We start from the raw sequence: 19,049 nt of genomic DNA, 5'->3' as shown, positions 1-19,049 counted from the left end.
GTGCTGGCTCCTCCAAATTGTGAAACCCAGGCCACGGGACCCTCCTGCCTGGTTCTAAGGTCTTCACTGTAGCCATCCACATGTTGATTCTGTACAATTTACAGAAACAAGTATAAACCACTTTTCCCTTTGAGGTTACATGTACATACCTGATTGTATACTGAATAGCAAAACCCCAATTCTTCCTAAGACACCTTTGTGTCATGGGGAAGGCACCCAGTTAAGGGCACTTAATTGTTGTTGAGTTACTAAGTCGTGTCTGACTCTGCAACCCCTTGGACTGTAGCCCACCACGCTCCTTCCTCTGTCCATGGGATTTCCCAGGCAAGAATACTGAAGTGGGTTGCCATTTCCATCTCCAGGGGACCCTTCCTGACCCAAGAATTGAATTCGAGTCTCCTGCATTGGCAGGCGGATTCTTTACCACTGAACCACCAGGGAAGCCCTAAAGGCACATAAGCCTCCTCCTTATCAGATGAAGACAAGCCAAACCAGATCGTTTGCCCCTATGTTACACCAACTTCAGCCACAACTAGAGTCTAGACTTATGACTGTCCTAAATTAATTTCTACCCCAAAGGCCCACTCCTTTAAGGAACTTACAGCTTGATAAACAAAATCCCTAAATAATTACAAACAAGACAGAAAAGTCTTACGAAAGGCATTAATGTTTCTCTGGAAATAATGCGGGAGGAAGGTGGGATTAATTGCTGAGGGGGTACCAAAAGGGGAAATCTGAGTCCGGCTTTGGAACAGAAGTAGTGTATTAGTGTTTCTCATGGTTGTAAAATGTCAGTTTCCAATCAGTTAACTTGAAATTTCTTTAACATTCCACAAATCAAGTTGATTCCCAGTTCCTGTATGACATAACCCACTAAAATATGCATATTTCCAGGAAGTGGAATGTAGTCTTTTTCTCTTTGAGAAATGCAAAAAAAACACAAACAAACAAACAAAAAAACCCCAAAATATCAGTTCATTCTGAAAAAAACAATTCCAAGTCTAGTGTCACCATGTGTATGCAAACCAATGTATCACTACAGAAATGGATTTTCCCTTAAAAAGAAAAATATCGAACAGTGGGAAAAAATTTAATGCAGCATTCTACAGGAATCATACTCTTTATTCTTAACATTAAATTTCAGCTACTACTGTTTCAAGTAAAATCTCAATTTGTTCCAGTGTCTTTTCTGATTGCTAATCCTTTTTAGTTCATGTCACATAAGAATTATTTTATGTCACATAAGAAGTATAGAGTATACAGTACAAGCTAGATACTGAAAAATCAGGTATTTATGACTGCCTTTCCCCTTTTCTGTACGAAATCATTTGTCTCCATTTTCCTGTCTGAACATATCAACTTTCAGGGAGAATGGAATGTTAATTGGTGTTACGCACAAGCTGGGCTATCATTCCTCAAATTTAAGAAGAAGAAAAAAAAAAAATCAAAACAAACCCAACTGGGTTTCCTGTTTTTATTTACGGTTTTCAGTGCCCCGTTGAGGGGGGATTAAAATAAAGTGGCTCAGTTATGGCTCATCCTTCCTTCAATTAATCTACCCTAGGAGACCAGTTCCTTCTATCATCTGTCCAGATCGCAAAGCCTATTCAAGCTTCTCCCCAGGGCCCCGAAACAACATACAAAACTACTTCCTAGGGAAGCCGCAGCCACCTCACCCTTCCCACTGGGCAAACACACAGACTCAGCCCTTTGTGGTGTGATTATATAAGCATACAAGGGCTCCCTTGACACCACCCAAATCGGAGATGTGTCCTTTAAACACCATTTTGTGCCCACTCTTCTCAAAAGTGACAGTGTGTGTTGGGCCAACAGGAAACAAGAATGCTTCTCTCTCAACAGTGGTGACGCATTCAAAGGAATCTTCTGTAAAAAAAAACTCTCTTGCCCTAGGTACAGTGTAGAACACTGGGAACCACGCGATCTGACATGTACCAGGTTCCAGCATCTGTATTTCGGGGATGAGGAAGCAGAATACTTTTGCAAATTGAGTGTTTTTTATAAGGCAAGTTCTCTCCGAGAATTTCCAACTCCCCTCCTGAATGTCTACTTCTCAGCTGGGGCATTACTGGAATTTGTGGAGGCAATTCTTTGTTAAGCAGAATATTAGCTACCTTGCAGCTGCCTCCACCCCCCAAGTTATGATGACCAAAGATGCTGTCATACATTTCTCAACCACGTTTCCCCTCCCCCCTCCCTCCAGCGCCACCCTTGACTGAGAAACACTTTGAGGCTAAAAGACGGACGATACAGTAATATACATGTTTCAATGCTATTCTCTCAAATCATCCCACCCTCACCTTCTCCCACAGAGTCCAAAAGAGACTTTATATCTGCATTTCTTTTGCTGTCTCGCATATAGGGTCGTCGTGACCATCTTGAAACATGTATGTTACCATATGTGAAATAGATCACCAGTCCAAGTTTGATGCATGAAATGGGGCACTCAAAGCTGGTGCACTGGGACAACCCAGAGGGATGGGATGGGGAGGGAGGTGGGAGGGGGGATTCAGGACGGGGGACACATGCACACCCATGGCCGATTCATGTCAATATACGGCAAAAACCACCACAATACTGTACAGTTATTAGCCTCCAATTAAAATAAATTAATTCATTTAAAAAAAGATGGATAATACGTAGACAATGGCCTATTGACTCATGAAGATTCTTTTACTTAAGGCTTAATCTAAAGCTTTAGGGGCAATGTTAGTAGCGTTCATGGAATCAAAAGGATTCTCCGAGTCCACATCCAAACGTCCATGTCCTGCCCCGAATACATAGCCCAGCAAAGGGACATTCCCTGGCTTTAAAAAAAAAAAAAAAAAAAATCTATGCATGAATTCACTGTATGTAAAACAGGCCCTTCAAAGACAAGGATTTATTAGTGCTTACTTCCAGACTCCTGTTGTATATTTTGGGTGCATTTTCACCAAAATTCATCTCGGAAACAATGAACTACATTAGGAGAAACAGAAGCTAACCAAAGTCAGCGGATTATGGTTTTATGAGACAAAAAATCCAGATTACAACTGTCCTTCTTCGCCAAAATAGAGCCTGTGGGTCTGCGCTTGTGTTTCGGCTTGGAGGAAGGCGTCCCGTGGAGGGGTGGTGCTGCCTGTTCCTGGATCACCCAAGTTCACCGTGAATTCAATCTCTTCTTCACAGTCGACACCACAGCCTCACAGGAGTGCTTTCGCACACGTGTGCAGGTACCTGACTGTTTCTCAGGCTAGGATAGGGATATGTTCTTGGTGCTGTCTTCTCCCTGACCTCGAGCTGTGTCTCCCCAGACACGACATATGCAGCTCTGAAAACAGTGGTTATGGCAAAAAGCCATATGGCAAAACCATTGGGAAACTTGTAACTGATTCCTTTCTAGTGGCTAAGAAGCAACGGTCTATTTCTGCAATGGGTTCTGTCCACAACAAGCCCAGCCCGGATGTGTCTGCAGTGGTAAGCAGAACACTCTCTTCCTACAGCCCGCCATATAAAAAGTGCAAAGACATTCTGTCCACAAACTGACCACGGGCAGTAATAACATTAGGGGCCTGGAATGGGGGCAGTCTGTCATTCCAAAGAGGAAAATGAAGTTGAAGGAAAGAACAGTGCTTTCTCACTCACCACTGAGGTAAGAGCCATCTGAAAACTGTAGATGCGAGCAAGGCCGAAGTCAGCCAGCTTTATTTGTCCACTGCTGGTCACCAGAATGTTCTGTGGTTTTAGATCACGATGCACCACTCGGTGAGAATGAAGAAAGTCCAGGCCTCGGAGAAGCTGAAACATCATATCCTAAATAAAACCAAGAAACAAAATCAATCATTTGCCAAAAGAGAAATTCAACATGCTGAATTCTCAGTACTTAGAATAGTATTTGGCACATATAAAGCATTTGATAAACACCTGCTGAATGAATGAATCTGTCTCCCTTTCTACCGCTCCACTCTCCCATGCTCAACATTACTACAAAAAGTGCCACTCTCCACCCATATTTTATTAATGAAAGGATGATTTAAAAATAATTTCAGGGACTTCCCTGGTGGTCCAGTGGCTAAGACTGTACTCCCAGTGCAGGGAGCTCAGGTTTGATCCCTGGTCAGGGAACTAGATCCCACATGCCACAATTAAAAAGTTCAAATGCCTCAACTAAAGATCCCATGTGCTGCAACTAAGGCCTGGTGAAGCCAAAAAAAAAAAAAAAAGTTCCAGATGACATAGGAAATATTCTGGAAGGATACATACTAAACTGGTGTCCAGGGTTAATGGCGGGGAGAGAAAGTAGTTGGCAAGAGAGGGACATTTTTCACTTCACATACTTTTTTATGATTTAACACATGATTTCAACAATTAAAATCCAGTAAACGATGATAACAGCAATGGTAGTTCCTAATATTTTTATAGCACCTATTATTCAGCAGTCACTATGTGTCAAGTCCTGCTTTAGTAATTCACTTAATCCATACCACAACACTGAGGTAAATAATATTATCAACCCATTTCACAGGTCAAGAAGCTGATACATAGTAGGTGTATGTAATCAGCCCGAAGTAACACCACTAGCAAAAAAAAAAACCAGAGTGTTGATTTGAACCAGAGTCCAGGAAAACTGGATTCTAACTCCCGAGGCACTCCTTTATTAGATCAAAGATCATACGAGTATGGAAAACCAGGTAAGCAGTTTTACCTCACCAAGCCTCACTTTTTCTGTCCATAAAACAGGAAAGTGACAAAACCTGCAGCACAGGATCACTGCTCGTAAAGCATCCACCGCAGTGAGCACTTGCTGCTGGCAGAGTCAGGCAGCACGGAGGCATCTGGACCAACGTCGCACCTTCTTCTCATTTTAGAACTTACAAAAGCAGGTACAATGTTTTAAACTCAGAGGCAGTGTCGGATGGCAGGAATTTAAGATAGTGAACGTGATATGACCCTTGGAAATCTGGAGGCTCACAAGACTGACCTACCCCACGTAACACTGTGAGAATGCGGTAAAGGGAGGATGGAATTAATTAGGCTCTCGTAAGGGCTAGAAAAATGCTTAGGCAGCATCAGGGGCTTCAGAGCCGGGAGGGGCGGTGAGCACACACTTGTTCATCAGTTGGGCTCTATTTGGTTACTGGCTTATAGTTCTGGTATTTTCTTCAGGGGAGTTCTACCTTCCTGGCTTATTCTAAACCAAAGCCTGAGTTTTCCACCTATAAAAAGGAGAAAATGGGGCTTACTTTTCATAATACGAGATTTAAACGAAGTAATGCATGTGAAGAGGTTGTGTAGTTTGCAGGAAACAAATGATCATCGGTGAAGTGTCTCGTTTCCTAGGGGAGACCGAGTCAGAAATGACCAGAGGAAACGTGGCCACTGTCACAAGGCCAGCGGACAAAGCACCAAGTGGGGATGACACAGGTGAACTGGAATTCTTTCTGAGAGCCACCTAAACGGGCCTGATGAACTGGCCGGGGTCACCTTCTAAGTTTCCAAAGACGAAAAGATCAGACCGCACTGCTGAGGGACAGTGGTCCAGGACTTAAGAACCACTGAGGGTAAAGCAACTTGCAACGAATAAACGAGAGTGTGAAAGTGAAGCACAAAATGTTAATGAAAGCAATCTTCTGTGGCACACAAGTCGTTATTGGAAACACATGCACACGACTTGCAAGCAGTGGATTTTAAACAGCATGACTAAACTAAAGTAATGCCATCCTGGCTTGCCATCTTTAGCTTCTTATACACTAAGCACCAACCCTTTCAAACAGTACCAAGAATAAATGTGCTTGATTCATGTTTCAGTGTTCAAACAGTGTAAGCAGCCAATGAGTAGAATAAATACGTAAAAATCTGAACCAAGTAATTACTAACAAGGCCCATCTAAATTTATATGTTGGAGAAGGCAATAGCACCCCACTCCAGTACTCTTGCCTGGAAAATCCCATGGATGGAGGAGCCTGGTAGGCTGAAGTCCATGGGGTCGCTAAGAGTCGGACATGACTGAGCGACTTCACTTTCACTTTTCACTTTCATGCATTGGAGAAGGAAATGGCAACCCACTCCAGTGTTCTTGCCTGAAGAATTCCAGGGACGGGGGAGCCTGGTGGGCCGCTGTGTATGGGGTCGCACAGAGTTGGACACGACTGAAGCGACTTAGCAGCAGCAGCAGCAAATTTATATGTTGGAGAAGACTCTTGAGAGTCCCTTGGACTTCAAGGAGATCCAACCAGTCCATCCTAAAGGAGATCAGTCCTGGGTGTTCATTGGAAAGACTGATGTTGAAGCTGAAACTCCAATACTTTGGCCACCTGATTCGAAGAGCTGACTCATTTGAAAAGACCCTGATGTTGGGAAAGATTGAGGGCAGGAGAAGGAGATGATAAGGGATGAGATGGTTGGATGGCTTTACCGACTCCATGGACATGGGTGTGGGTAGACTCCGGCAGTTGATGATGGACAGGGAGGCCTGGTGTGCTGCGGTCCATGGGGTTGCAAAGAGTCAGACACAACTGAGTGACTGAACTGAAATGAAATTTATAAAAAGCCTGAACTGTGTGCTGCGCTTAGTCACTCCGTCATGTCCGACTCTGCAGCTCTACGGACTGCAGCCCACCAGTCTCCTCTGTCTATGGGGATTCTCCAGGCAAGAATACTGGAGTGGGTTGCCAAGCCCTCCTCCAAGGAGATCTTCCCAGCCCAGGGATTGAACCCAGGTCCCCCACATTGGAGGCGGATTCTTTACTGACTGAGCCACCTAAGTTTAAATACATGTATACTGCTTTCATTTGTGTATTTATACAGCCCTGGTGGCTCAGCTGGTAAAGAATCCGCCTGCAGCACAGAAGACCCCGGTTTGACTCCTGGATTGTGAAGATCCCCTGGAGAAGGAAACAGCTGCCCACTCTAGTATTCTGGCCTGGAGAATTCCAGGACTATATAGTCCATGAGGTCACAAAGAGTCAGACACGACTAAGAGACTTTCACTTCACAGCACATACTATATTTTTCTTAGTTATAAAATTGGTCCATGCTTAATGCATGTAGAAATATTTTTTAAAAATTCATTAAAAGTCCAGAGGAAGAAAAAAATCATGCAAAACACCACCACTCAGAAAACAGAGAAAACTCTACTGTTAAATAACTTTGTCTTTCATGTCTTTTAAACAGATACTGGTATATCTGCAGGTGTAAATATATTATAATTCTATTTAATACTGAAGCATTATATATAAAATATATCATATATACTACATATCAATATATATAACATTAATATAGAAATATAACACATTTTAAAATAGAAATTGTTATTATTCAGTACACATTTTATAGTTGCTTTATAAAGATTTAACAATTCATTTTGAATATTTTGCCACTTCAACAAAATTCCTCTAAAATCTAACTCTTTTATACAATATGATTTTTAGTGGCTGCATAGTTTTCCTTCTATGCCATAATCACTATTATTTGGTTTTAGGTTGTGTTATTTTGCTACTTATTCTAAGAGTGTAGGTCTCCTCTATTTAAAGGCAAATGTAGATAAAAATGACTTGTTAACATCATACGAAAGCACAGTTTAGGCAGTGAGAACATGTACACTGGTCTAACGTTTGATTCCATGTAAATGACACCTATGTATAAAGAGTTGGTTCTATGTAAGAATCACCACTCTTTAGATTTTATCAGGCTACTTAATTTTTTTTGGTTAGCAAACTGGGTTTTCTTTTAAACCCAAAACATCCAGCTACAATTACAGTTTCGAACTAGCGAACTTTGAGTTAATGATTTTTTTTTTTTAATTGCCAAAAATCTTGTTTCCTTCACTAATTCCAATGCATCGATGCACTGGAGCATGACAGACTTGCAACTCTGGTCACAAATAAGAATAAGAACTCTGGTCCCAATTTCTGAGAATTATATGAATGAATGAACTGTAACACTAAACAAAGAAAGGAAAAAAAACACCTTTCCTTCAGCATCGCAAGTGCTTTGATCAAAGACATCTGAAAGGACTCTCTACTTAGGCTTATTATCTGTTCCATCTCAATTTATAGTATCGTGAGACATACTTTTAAATTAGCTCCTCAAGATTTTAATCTAAATTAATCTGTCTTATACAAGACTCAAATATTTCACAGTAATCCCAGTGATGCAATGCAATGAGACTACGGATACTGCCAATTAAGTTAAACACAGGTTTAAAGCCTTTTAATGTTACAGTGCCCAGTTCTGGCATAAAAGGTTTGAATGTCTAGTCCCACTGACGATAAACAGTCACTGGGGGCCCCCATTCTGTCTTTCTGAAACATGTGACGTGGGCGCCTGTTTCAACAGGACACCATCCTGGAATGAAGTCTGGCTCCTAGAGACTTCAGATGGGGTTTCGTCCTTGGCAACTCCCTTAAAAAGACTCCGGACTTCAGTCTGAACACCAGAAGTCTTCAAAGCCTTGTAACAACCATTAGTTTCTCTTAGGCGTTCTAGAGCTCTAATTCTCTTATTTCTTGAAAACAAGCAAACTGAAAATCTACCTCAAGCTTTTTTAATGGGAAAAAGTTTTATCATTGGGTCTTTTTTTCCCAGCGGTGAAAAAAGTAGTTTCAAAAGACACTTAAAACACCAACTTACATACCATAAAGTAAATCACAGAAATGACAGCTCTCAATAGACAATTCTGGACTTTTGGATAGATCTACTTAAACCTAAGCAATGTATTCACACCCTCGGGTTTCAGCAACAAAAATACGTCAGTAGTTCATTGATTTAAACAGTTAAGACATATACAGCTTGTACAAAGTTAATTACTTTTTTCTCCTATTCTAAACCCCAGTCTTTTCAAATTTGTTATCCACGTTTTAACAGAGGTGTCTTTATAAACGATTTGTTGTTTCGTACAAAGATCTATCTAGTTTGTTTCTTACGAAGGATGTTAGAGGAATCGCACAGACCAACACAACAAAGGTTTTTGTGTTTTTTTTTTTTTAACAACACTAAACCAATAACATGTTGACTTGCCTGCAGTGCAGGAGAGTCGGGTTCAACTCGTGGGTCGGGAAGATCCCCTGGAGGAGGGCACGGCAACCCACTCCAGTATCCTTGCCTAGGAGATTCCAGGGACAGAGGAGCCTGGCGGGCCACAGAGAGGCAGACCCGACTGAGCGACTAACACCACACACTACACTACAATTATAAGAACAGACTTAGACCCCATGACGACAAAATCATAAAGCAGAGGACTATCGGCAACGCGGAGGGCCAGTCTCAGGATCTCTTTTTCCTCTTTTTGTTGATTACAAGTATATATATTGTTAAGCTATATATATTGTGGTATATATATTATGGTATAAGTATATATATTGTGGTAAGCTATACATAAAATTTCCCACCTTAACCAATGTCAAGTGTATAGTTTAGTAGTAAGTATATTCAAACTGCTGTATAACCAATCTCCTGAACTTATCTATCTTGCAAAACTCAAACTCTACTCTATACCCACTAAACAACTCTTTATTGCTCCCTTCCTCCCAGACCCTGGCAACCACTCCTCTACTCTCTGTTTCCACGAATCCGGCCACTCTAGATACCTCATGTAAGTGGCATCATAACGTATTTGTTCTTGTGACTGGCTTATTTCATTTAGTGTAATGTCCTCAAAGTTCATCCGTGTTGTAGCGTGCGTCAGAGTTTTCTTCCTTTTAAAGCTGAATGATATTCCACTGTCTGGATTGATGACATTTTGCTTATCCATTCATCTGCTGAAGGATGAACTTGTATTATTTTGGTTGCTGTAAGAATATGCTACGAATGTAGGTATATAAATGTAAGTATCTCTTTGTGACCCTGCTTTCAATAATTTCGGGTATACAGGCCCACAAGTGGACTGCTGAGTCTAGTCCTAGGATCACGGTTCTCCTGTAAAATGTGGTACAATATTTCTGCATAAGCAATGAAGCCATGGGTAACAAAGGCTGGTCCTGGGCAGTCTATCAGGTGGCTTCATTCACTCACAGGCGATCTCACTCACTCCTTCCACTTCTGTGCTTAAGCAGAATCTGCCTGAAGTCACTGTATGAAGCTTGGTGTACGTCGACACTGTACCCTACTCCAAAACCTGAGAGTGGCTTCTCCGGCTTTCACTGATCGAGTCACAGAGTTAACAACGGGCTGCAAACCCTGGGCCTCAGGAGAACCCACAGAATGCTTCACCTCAAATCACAAAGGGCAAAACAAATCCCCAAAAAAGCAAGAGGAGGGTTAAAGCGGGCTCCTTAGAGCTTCAGATCAGCTGGACAGTAAAACTGGTAAATTGGAAGTAAGGAATAAATGGGAGGCCCTGAAGATTAGCCTCGAGTCATGCGCCATTGGCTTCCAATGGGAGGAGGCGAGATGGCTGAGGAAAGGGACGCCTGGCCTGGGGGTTCTTCAGCAGAAACAAAGGCGAAGCCCCTCACCGCAGCTGCTGGCTCTCCTACTTCCACTGCTTCGAGGCAACTGGATGAAAGCATAGTAAAAGTCATTTCCTGCATAAGTTTTATTAACAAAATACGTATTCTGAAAAGAGCATAAAAAGGAGCTATATAGACTATTCAATCCTGGAACTGATGATAATGCTGAGTAAGAAAAGGATCAGTCCCAACTAAGTGGAAATTAGAAAATCGCAACTGATGTTCACCAAACCTGGAAATGTTGTGGGTGTTCGAGGGACGATGCAATGGCTAAACAGACCATCTAAAAGAAGTAATCATTACCTCATCATGATGGCTATTTCTAGCCCACAATGGAAAGTCACTGGGAACTGAAACTGCAGACAGCAATGTCAGGTATAACTTCCTCAGATCGGGATACAAAAATTGACATTGCAAAAATAAGAAAATACAAAGTATAAATGCTTAGGTTGCTGGCTAATGACTCAAAATGGTTTTTGTTCTAGACAAAACAGAGATCACACTGTTTTGTGATCCTTTTAAAATCATTTAACAACATACTGTGGCTATTTCCCCATTTCAAAACATATTCTTCATAATAAAAAAATTTAACAGTATGCTTTTCTTAAAAAGTTTTTTTTTTTTTAATTAATTCATTTCACTGTGTTGGGTCTTAGTTGTGCGGGATCTTTCGTGGTGGCCCACGGACTCTCTAGTTGTGGCCCACGGGCTCAGGAGTGTGTGGGCTCACCTGCTCAGCAGCACCTAGCATCTTAGTTCCCTGACCAAGGATCGAACCCTACATTGCAAGGTGGATTCTTAACCACCCAACCACCAGGGAAGTCCCCAACAGTATGCTTTTTAATGGCTGCATCTGGACAAAATATCTTGTCTTCCTGCATTTTCCCTCTCTCTTCCCTCATCTGAAAACTTGTCTCTCACTCCATACTTGCCTCCTCTCCAAATGAGATACTAAGACACTGCTTTTCCAAAGAGTGAAGCATATGATTGTTTGCCTACGTTGTCGGGTGCCAGTCAGGAAGGACTGATCCCTGGCAGTCATATTCCTTTTTGCTAGGAGTGGATCCAGAGACCCAGTCCTAGCTACTGAGACATATAGGCACATTTCAGAAAGTATTTTTCCCCTAGTAAGACCACTGCAGAAAACTCTCTGCTGTACTGCTTCCTCATCCCCCAGCCCTAACTAACTCTCCACCTGTGCTTGAGGGCATGAACTTGAGACTGTAGCAACCACCTTGACATGGAAAGGGAGATTTCATCTGCACACAGGCAATGCCAGAGTGTAATAAGGGAAAGAGTCTGGTCTCTGAGGACATCCCTGAATAGCAGGATGGACTTTGGGGCTGCCCACTGGCCTCGTAGTTAGGGCAATAATGCTCTCGAGTACGTGCTTGCTAAGTCGCTTGTTGTGTCCAACTCTTTGCAACCCTGTGAACTGGGGCCCGCCAGGCTCCTCTGTCCATGGGATTCTCCAGACAAGAATACTGGAGTGATTTGTTATTCCCTTCTCCAGGGGATCTTCCCAATCCAGAGACGGGAAACCGAGTCTCCGAAGTCTCCTACACGGGCAGGTGGGTTATTCACCACTAGCGTCACCTGGGCAGCCCAGGAATGCTCTTGAAAGTGAAAGTCGCTCAGTCTCGTCTGACTCTTTGCAACCCCATGGACTATACAGTCCATGGAATTCTCCAGGCTAGAATCCTGGAGTGGGTAGCTGTTTCCTCCTCCAGGGGATCTTCCCAACCCAGGGATTGAATCCAGGTTTCCCACATTGCAGGCAGATTCTTCACCAGCTGAGCTACCAGGGAAGCCCAAAAATTGGCTTTGTGGGATCTTAGTTCCCTGACCAGGGGTTGAACCTGGGTCCCCTGAAGTGGAAGCACAGCCTCCTAACCACTGGACTGCCAGGGAATTCCCCCCAAAATAATGCTCTTACTTCAAGACCTTTCTTCATCAAGTGTTCTACAACTTGCCATCAACTGTTCTTACAACTTGTAAGAACAATTGTAACCTGTTCTATAACTGAAAATTATTCTAACAACTCAAATTATATTAACTAAAACCTGTTAAGGTCACTACCTTTCATTTAACCCCTGCTCCCCAATGAAACACGCCCCCCACCAACTCCCTTAGCTTCAGGAAACTTGGACTTCTTCAAGCCATTCCATTCTGTGTCATCTACTCCCATGGCTAAAATCAGGAACATGTTATTACTTAACTTTGATCCTTTTTTTTTTAATTAAAAATTTAAAAGTCACTTTAATTACATTTATTTGAATGTCAAAATACCACTTAAATTCACATAAACTTCTTAGCATAATTAATTAAAAGTGGAAAGCAACTTCTTCAAACATCATTCATTAAATCTGTCAATTCCCTCACCTCTTTGGTTCTGAGGTCATTCTATCTCATCCTCTATGCAAAGATTAACCTCAGTTAGCGCAAATGCTGTCTTTCTCAGCTGTTCTACCTGTGCTTCACAGAGCTGTTAAGTGGGGAAGTGGCCACATACGTGTCTACTATTAATACGAAGTCAGTCTCTAACCCTGACGACGACGCTGCTGCCAGCAATCATACAGGTCCCTAGTTAGCTCTCGTGGTGTCCCTGTAGGTGAAATTCTCACCGCTGTCCCTCTACTTTATCAGCTCTCTTCCTCTCCAAACACACTAGAGTGCACTCCACTTGGGAGAGAAAAACAGGCCACCAAGGGATGCTACCAACGTCCTGGGCGCAACCCACCCGTTGATGAGCACTGGCAATCTACCTGTCTCCCTCACCTCCTCGTGGGAAAACCTTCCTGCTTTCCCTGCAGTGTTCCTCTTCCTCCTATGCTCTGAATTGCCTGCATTCCAGCTTCCTCAAGTCCTGCCCTCACTCTACCATTGCCCTTCCTACTGTATCTGGGACTTCCCCTTCTCTTGTCCCTTGACCATGAACAACCAAAGCAACCCCCTTCCTTCCTTGGCCACCGGTCTTCAGGGTGCACACTTTCTCATTCCCCACCCACACCACATCCAAACGGTGAATGGGAACACAACGGCTCTTGCAAGATCACCAATAAGCACTTGACTCGCCACAACCAAGAAGTTCCACTCCTAACTGAGTCCTGCCTCGGCATTTCACATGGGATCCCTCCTTCCTCTTCACTGTTCTTCAAAAAGGAAAGATATTCTAAGTGTCTGATTAGAAGTGTCACGCATATTCACTGTTAAATGTGGAAAAATCAAAACACAAGGGGGAAAAAAGACGTAAGACATGAGATAACAGGAATCTGAACCAGAACACTAAAGAAGAAAAGAGGGGAAAGACAATCCAAGAGACGAATGCAATCTGTTAATGCTTATTTCCAGAGGTCAACTTTACAGAGCCATCTTCTGAGGACTCTGCTACATCTCCCAGTTAGACAATGGGTGTACTTGGGCCTGCTACTTAACGCCTACCTTCCCTTCCCTCGCATCCAGCCTTGGTTTCCTCATCTGTAAAATGGGGATAACACTCTCTTGAGGGTGGCTGTGAGAACGAAAAACACTGAATTTCCTGGCTTGTCCACTGGGTTCAGAACTGGTGCCATGGAATCAAGAGAGGACCTGCCATTAGCAGTGGTGTCCGGCAACACCCTAGGTTTAGACTCATCTAGTTTCTCCAGCTGGGACATGAACAATCTCCAACTTTCCAAACAGCCATTCTGGTGGTGGCGCTCAGTTGCTCAGGTGTGTTCGACTCTGGAGCCTGCAGCCCGCTGGGCTCCTCTGCCTATGGGATGTCCCAGGCAAGAATACTGGAGGGAGTTATCATTTCCTTCTCCAGGGGATCCTCCCAATCCAGGGCTCAAAGCCACGTCTCTTGTGTCTCCTGCATTGGCAGGCGGTCTCTTTACCACTCAGCCACCAAGGTCAACAAACACCACCACGTGCATCCTAGAGGATGCGTCTTTAAAGCACTTATTACTTTATTTACATCAAGTGTTATGTTGCCTGTTCTTAATTTTGCAAGACTAAAGATTGCTAGCATTTTAGGTCCTGAAGCGTCCTCAGAAATCATCTGTTACTGTTCACTGAATGTTTTGCATGTCCCTTTTTTGTATAAGACCCAACTTTCTAAGGTGGCTTCAGGTTGCTTTTTAGCCTGTTCCCGGGGACTGTTTTCTGTTGACATTCTCTCAAAAGGGTGTTTCCATGAGATAATAACAATATGCTATAAAATGCAATATAGCTTTTTACTCAATCAACATATTTGTTCAGAAGCTACTACTAAGTAGGGAAACACATTCCTAATGGATTTTCTTACATAATTAACTTTGGTTGCTTTCCCAGCTTAAATAAGAATGAGAATTTGTGATATTGTTCCCTTATGTTATGCATTAATGCTGAACTGCGTGCATTTCAATACAGAGAGGCGGAGAGGAGTGAAAAGAACACTTAGCTTCTCTGGGTCCAAAAAATGGTCTTTACAAGGGTTTTTATTATAGGTCATAAAACACTGCTTACCACAATGTACCTCTTCCTTGAAAAAGAGAAGAAATCCCTGCAGTGGTGAGAAGCCGAAAACAACACCCTGAGAGTGTTCGTGCCTCCTTCCCATAAACACATCTGTGTGTGTTATCTGTTCTGGGTCAAGCCGCGTGCACAGCTGTTTAAGGGGGCTCAGAAGAGGCGGCGCTTCAGCAGTTGCTAGTTCGTGTTGTTTTAAGGACTGAGTTTTTAAGCTGGCAGCCTGTTAGGAGAGAGGCGGCAAATGCATCTCCAGGGGAAGGAGGAACAAACGCTCCTGGCTAGTAAGTTCGTCCACGGACAGGAAGAAGAGACTCGGGGTGGTCATATCTAGACACGAAAAGCAGGGAGGCCAAGAGAAAACAGGGGATCTTTAGGCTAGAGGGAACAGAAGAGCATTCGCCAAGGCAAAAGTAAACAAAACACCCAGAATCTAACGACTATCTTACTGTACAAAGAATTCAGCAAGTTAGTGTTAAAGTAGCCAATGCAATAGGAATTGTCTAGGGAAAGATGGGTGGCACCAAGGCTAGGAAGCTTAGTCTTGGGAGCAGCCAGGTAATAAGCACAGGTAAATTTTATACAGCAAGTGTTGTTCTGGTTTAAGGATGCCTCTCCCCTAAATGCAGGATCATGGTCTTTTATTTTTTTATTATTATTTTTAGGAAAAAAAAAAAGTAATTGGAGGATAATTGTTTTACACTGTTGTGCTGGTTTCGGCTGTACAACGCAAGGTGGTGATTTAGCCGCTCAGTCGTGTCCAACCCTTGTGACCCCATGGACTGCAGCCCACCAGGCTTCTCTGTCCGTGCAATTCTTCAGGCAAGAATACCCAAGTGTTTTGCCATTTCCTTCTCCAGGGGATCTTTCTGACCCATAGATTGAACCCGAATCTCCTGCTTGGCAGGCAGATTCTCTACCACTGAGCCACAACCAAGTGAATCAGCTCTAAGTATGTACATGTCCCCTGCCTCTTGAATCTCATGCCCCCACCCCCAGCCTGCCCCACCCCTCTAAGTCATCAGAGAATGCTATGCCGAGCTCCCTGGGCTATACAGCAACTCCCCAACTTCCCACACTTTACCCAAGGCAGCGCACACACGTCAGTGCTGCGCTCTCAATTCATCCCATCCTCTCCCTCCCTCACTGTGAGGATGCCAGTCTTGAACATACCCCTCTAGTCTTTAAATTTTTTTCCTGGCCCACCTAAAATTCCCAGTTAGCCTTCTGGATCATTCTCTTTCCAGGAACCACAAAAATTATCTTCCACTGATCCTCCAAGGCCTCACCTTAGTAAACACCTGCCCATCCCGACTTCTACGATTAAGACTGGGAACGGTCACCTGTCCTGGTCTCCAATTCCACCTGAGCTTTCAGCACCACCTTCTCTGGGTCTCTGGCAAGCTCCCTTTTGCTGTCCACAACAGTGACCACAAACATGCAGCATTTGTGTGTGTTTGCAGTCATGTGTCTCAAAAGAATCTTAAATTCTAAATTCTGCCTTCACCTCCTCAATTCACTCATTCCTGGCTCCAACAGTTATATTCTGAGCATCCAAAGTCATACTGGCAGATGGGACCTCTCCCCAGAGGGTCAGACATGCTTCCTGCTCAGCTTTTCTAGAATATTCCACACCAACTGATCTCAGTATGTCCTCAGATAGCAACACAGTTTCATCACCGTGATCAAACTTTGCAGTCTGCACTTATCTTAAATACCGGCACCACTGTCCACCCGAATGATCGATCCACAAATTGGACAGACATTTTAGATGCCTTCTCTCCACCCAGCCAGTCCTAGTAATGTGACTCCTAAATTTCCTTTCAAATCCTATCTCTACATTCCTTCTCGAGTTGCCAGTACCTCTTCCCTGTATGACTGCAATGTGTCCCAACACAGCCCCTGTCCTTAGATTTAAGCATGCATTTTAAATCTCTCTTCCTCATAATGTTAACTAAATGATATTTCTGAAATGGAAATCTTCTTCGTACAGAAGTCACCTACTGTTCATTAGAAGACAAAGGTAGAACCTGGCTGTTTCCTAAAGCACTTTCATGTCTGATCTTGATCTGCCTCTGGTCGCATTTCCAGCTGTTTCTATGCCCTGAAGATGATTAGCTCTGTGCTATCTTTGCCCCTCTGCAATGCTACTCCCTGTGCCTGGGAAGTCCCTCCACCATCCTGCTCCACAATGCATACATCTTGTCCATCCGATTCTTTGCCATCTGTCTTCCAAGACTTACTTTAAGAAGATGTTGGCCAAGTCCTGAGCAAACCTCCTCACACCCACAGGCTAAGCCTGGCGCCCCCTTCTATCGTCCCATAGCACTCAGGGGTAGTTCTGTTAGGGATTATACCCTCCTTTTCTGTAATCAGGATGTCTTCCTCCCCACACTAGAGCCCCTCGATGCTAAGGAAGAACCTAGAAATGCAAGTGGAGTGAGAAAAACAAAGGAGCATTTTACAGGTGTGTTTTTTAACCCAGGCGCTCCACATACACTATTTCTTTAATTTCACAGCCACCCCTTGAGTAAACTCATAGTCACTACTCTAAGTTTGTGTCCCAGGCCAGCTCTGGAGGCAGGCGCTGTGCTCGGCCGGAGAACCACAGTGCCTGGTCTCACGGCCCTCCTGGTGGAGCAGAAAGGAAGCCGATTCTGGAGGTCAGGAAGGAGCCTCCCACCCAGGGCTGGCTCCACCCGACCAGGCACCCCGCGTGCACGTGGCCGCCTCAGCCGTTCAGTGAACAGTCTGAAGGTAATGAACAAACCATGTTTTGACAATGTGCTATGACCCAGCGATTCCACTTCTAGGAATTCACCCAACAGGACCAACAGCACAGTTCAGAGTAAGTCAATACAAGTGGGTCAACGCTATTTTGTCTGAAAGAGTAAAAAAAAAACAACAAAAAAACCCCACTTACAATGTCTACCAATAAGGGAATAGTTTAATAAATTGTGATGAGTCTACAATGTAATAACAAGCAGCCGTTAGAAAGAACCTGGGTAATTCTAACACGCTAACTAGATAAATTAATAAGTAAAAGAACATGCCTTAGGGTAACACATACAGTTTGATTCACTTTGATAAAAGGAAAAGTGTACATATCTATGTATGTGTGAACATGTCTGCATTATGGTGGCCAGATCAGACACAGGACACCGGGTTACGGTGCAGTTTCAGATGACCAACAGGTACATTTTTAGTTTAAACATGTCCCTTGCAATATAAAGGACATATTTATATGAACAAATTTTTTGTGGTTTGTTGAAATTCAAATTTAACTGAAAGTCCAGTTCCAGTCCAGTTCAGTCGCTCAGTCGTGTCCGACTCTTTGCGACCCCATTAATCGCAGCACACCAGGCCTCCCTGTCCATCACCAACTCCTGGAGTTCACTCAGACTCATGTCCATCGAGTTCGTGATGCCATCCAGCCATCTCATCCTCTGTCGTCCCCTTCTTCTCCTGCCCCCAATCCCTCCCAGCATCAGAGTCTTTTCCAATGAGTCAACTCTTCGCATAAGGTGGCCAAAGTATGGAGTTTCAGCTTCAGCATCAGTCCTTCCAATGAACACCCAGGGCTGATCTCCTTTACGATGGACTGGTTGGATCTCCTTGCAGTCCAAGGGACTCTCAAGAGTCTTCTCCAACACCACAGTTCAAAAGCATCAATTCTTCAGTGCTCAGCTTTCTTCACAGTCCAACCCTCACATCCATACATGACCACTGGAAAAACCATAGCCTTGACTAGATGGACCTTTGTTGGCAAAGAAATGTCTCTGCTTTTCAATATGCTATCTAGGTTGGTCATAACCTTCCTTTCAAGGAGTAAGCGTCTTTTAATTTCATGGCTGCAGTCACCATCTGCAGTGATTTTGGAGCCGGCAAAATAAAGTCTGACACTGTTTCCACGGTTTCCCCATCTATTTCCCATGAAGTGATGGGACCAAATGCCATGATCTTAGTTTTCTGAATGTTGAGCTTTAAGCCAACTTTTTCACTCTCCTCTTTCACTTTCATCAAGAGGCTTTTTAGTCCCTCCTCACCTTCTGCCATAAGAGTGGTGTTTCTGCATATCTGAGGTTACTGATATTTTTCCCAGCAATCTTG

General features: G+C 43.4%; 1 protein-coding gene across 6 annotated transcripts in view; it reads right to left on the bottom strand.

The window, feature by feature from the left end:
• Nucleotides 1-19,049, bottom strand: part of CDK6 (cyclin dependent kinase 6) — a 260,499-nt gene that overhangs the window by 138,792 nt on the left and 102,658 nt on the right. For all 6 annotated transcript variants that reach the window (XM_027540176.1, XM_027540178.1, XM_027540179.1 and 3 more), the window contains exon 4: nucleotides 3,643-3,810. In XM_027540176.1, coding sequence (XP_027395977.1) covers nucleotides 3,643-3,810 — 168 coding nt within the window. The remainder of the gene's footprint in view (nucleotides 1-3,642; nucleotides 3,811-19,049) is intronic.

Source organism: Bos indicus x Bos taurus, chromosome 4 (genome assembly GCF_003369695.1).
Source record: "Bos indicus x Bos taurus breed Angus x Brahman F1 hybrid chromosome 4, Bos_hybrid_MaternalHap_v2.0, whole genome shotgun sequence".
In the NCBI taxonomy this organism is placed as follows: Eukaryota; Metazoa; Chordata; class Mammalia; order Artiodactyla; family Bovidae; genus Bos; species Bos indicus x Bos taurus.
This window is presented reverse-complemented; position numbering and strand designations above follow the sequence as displayed.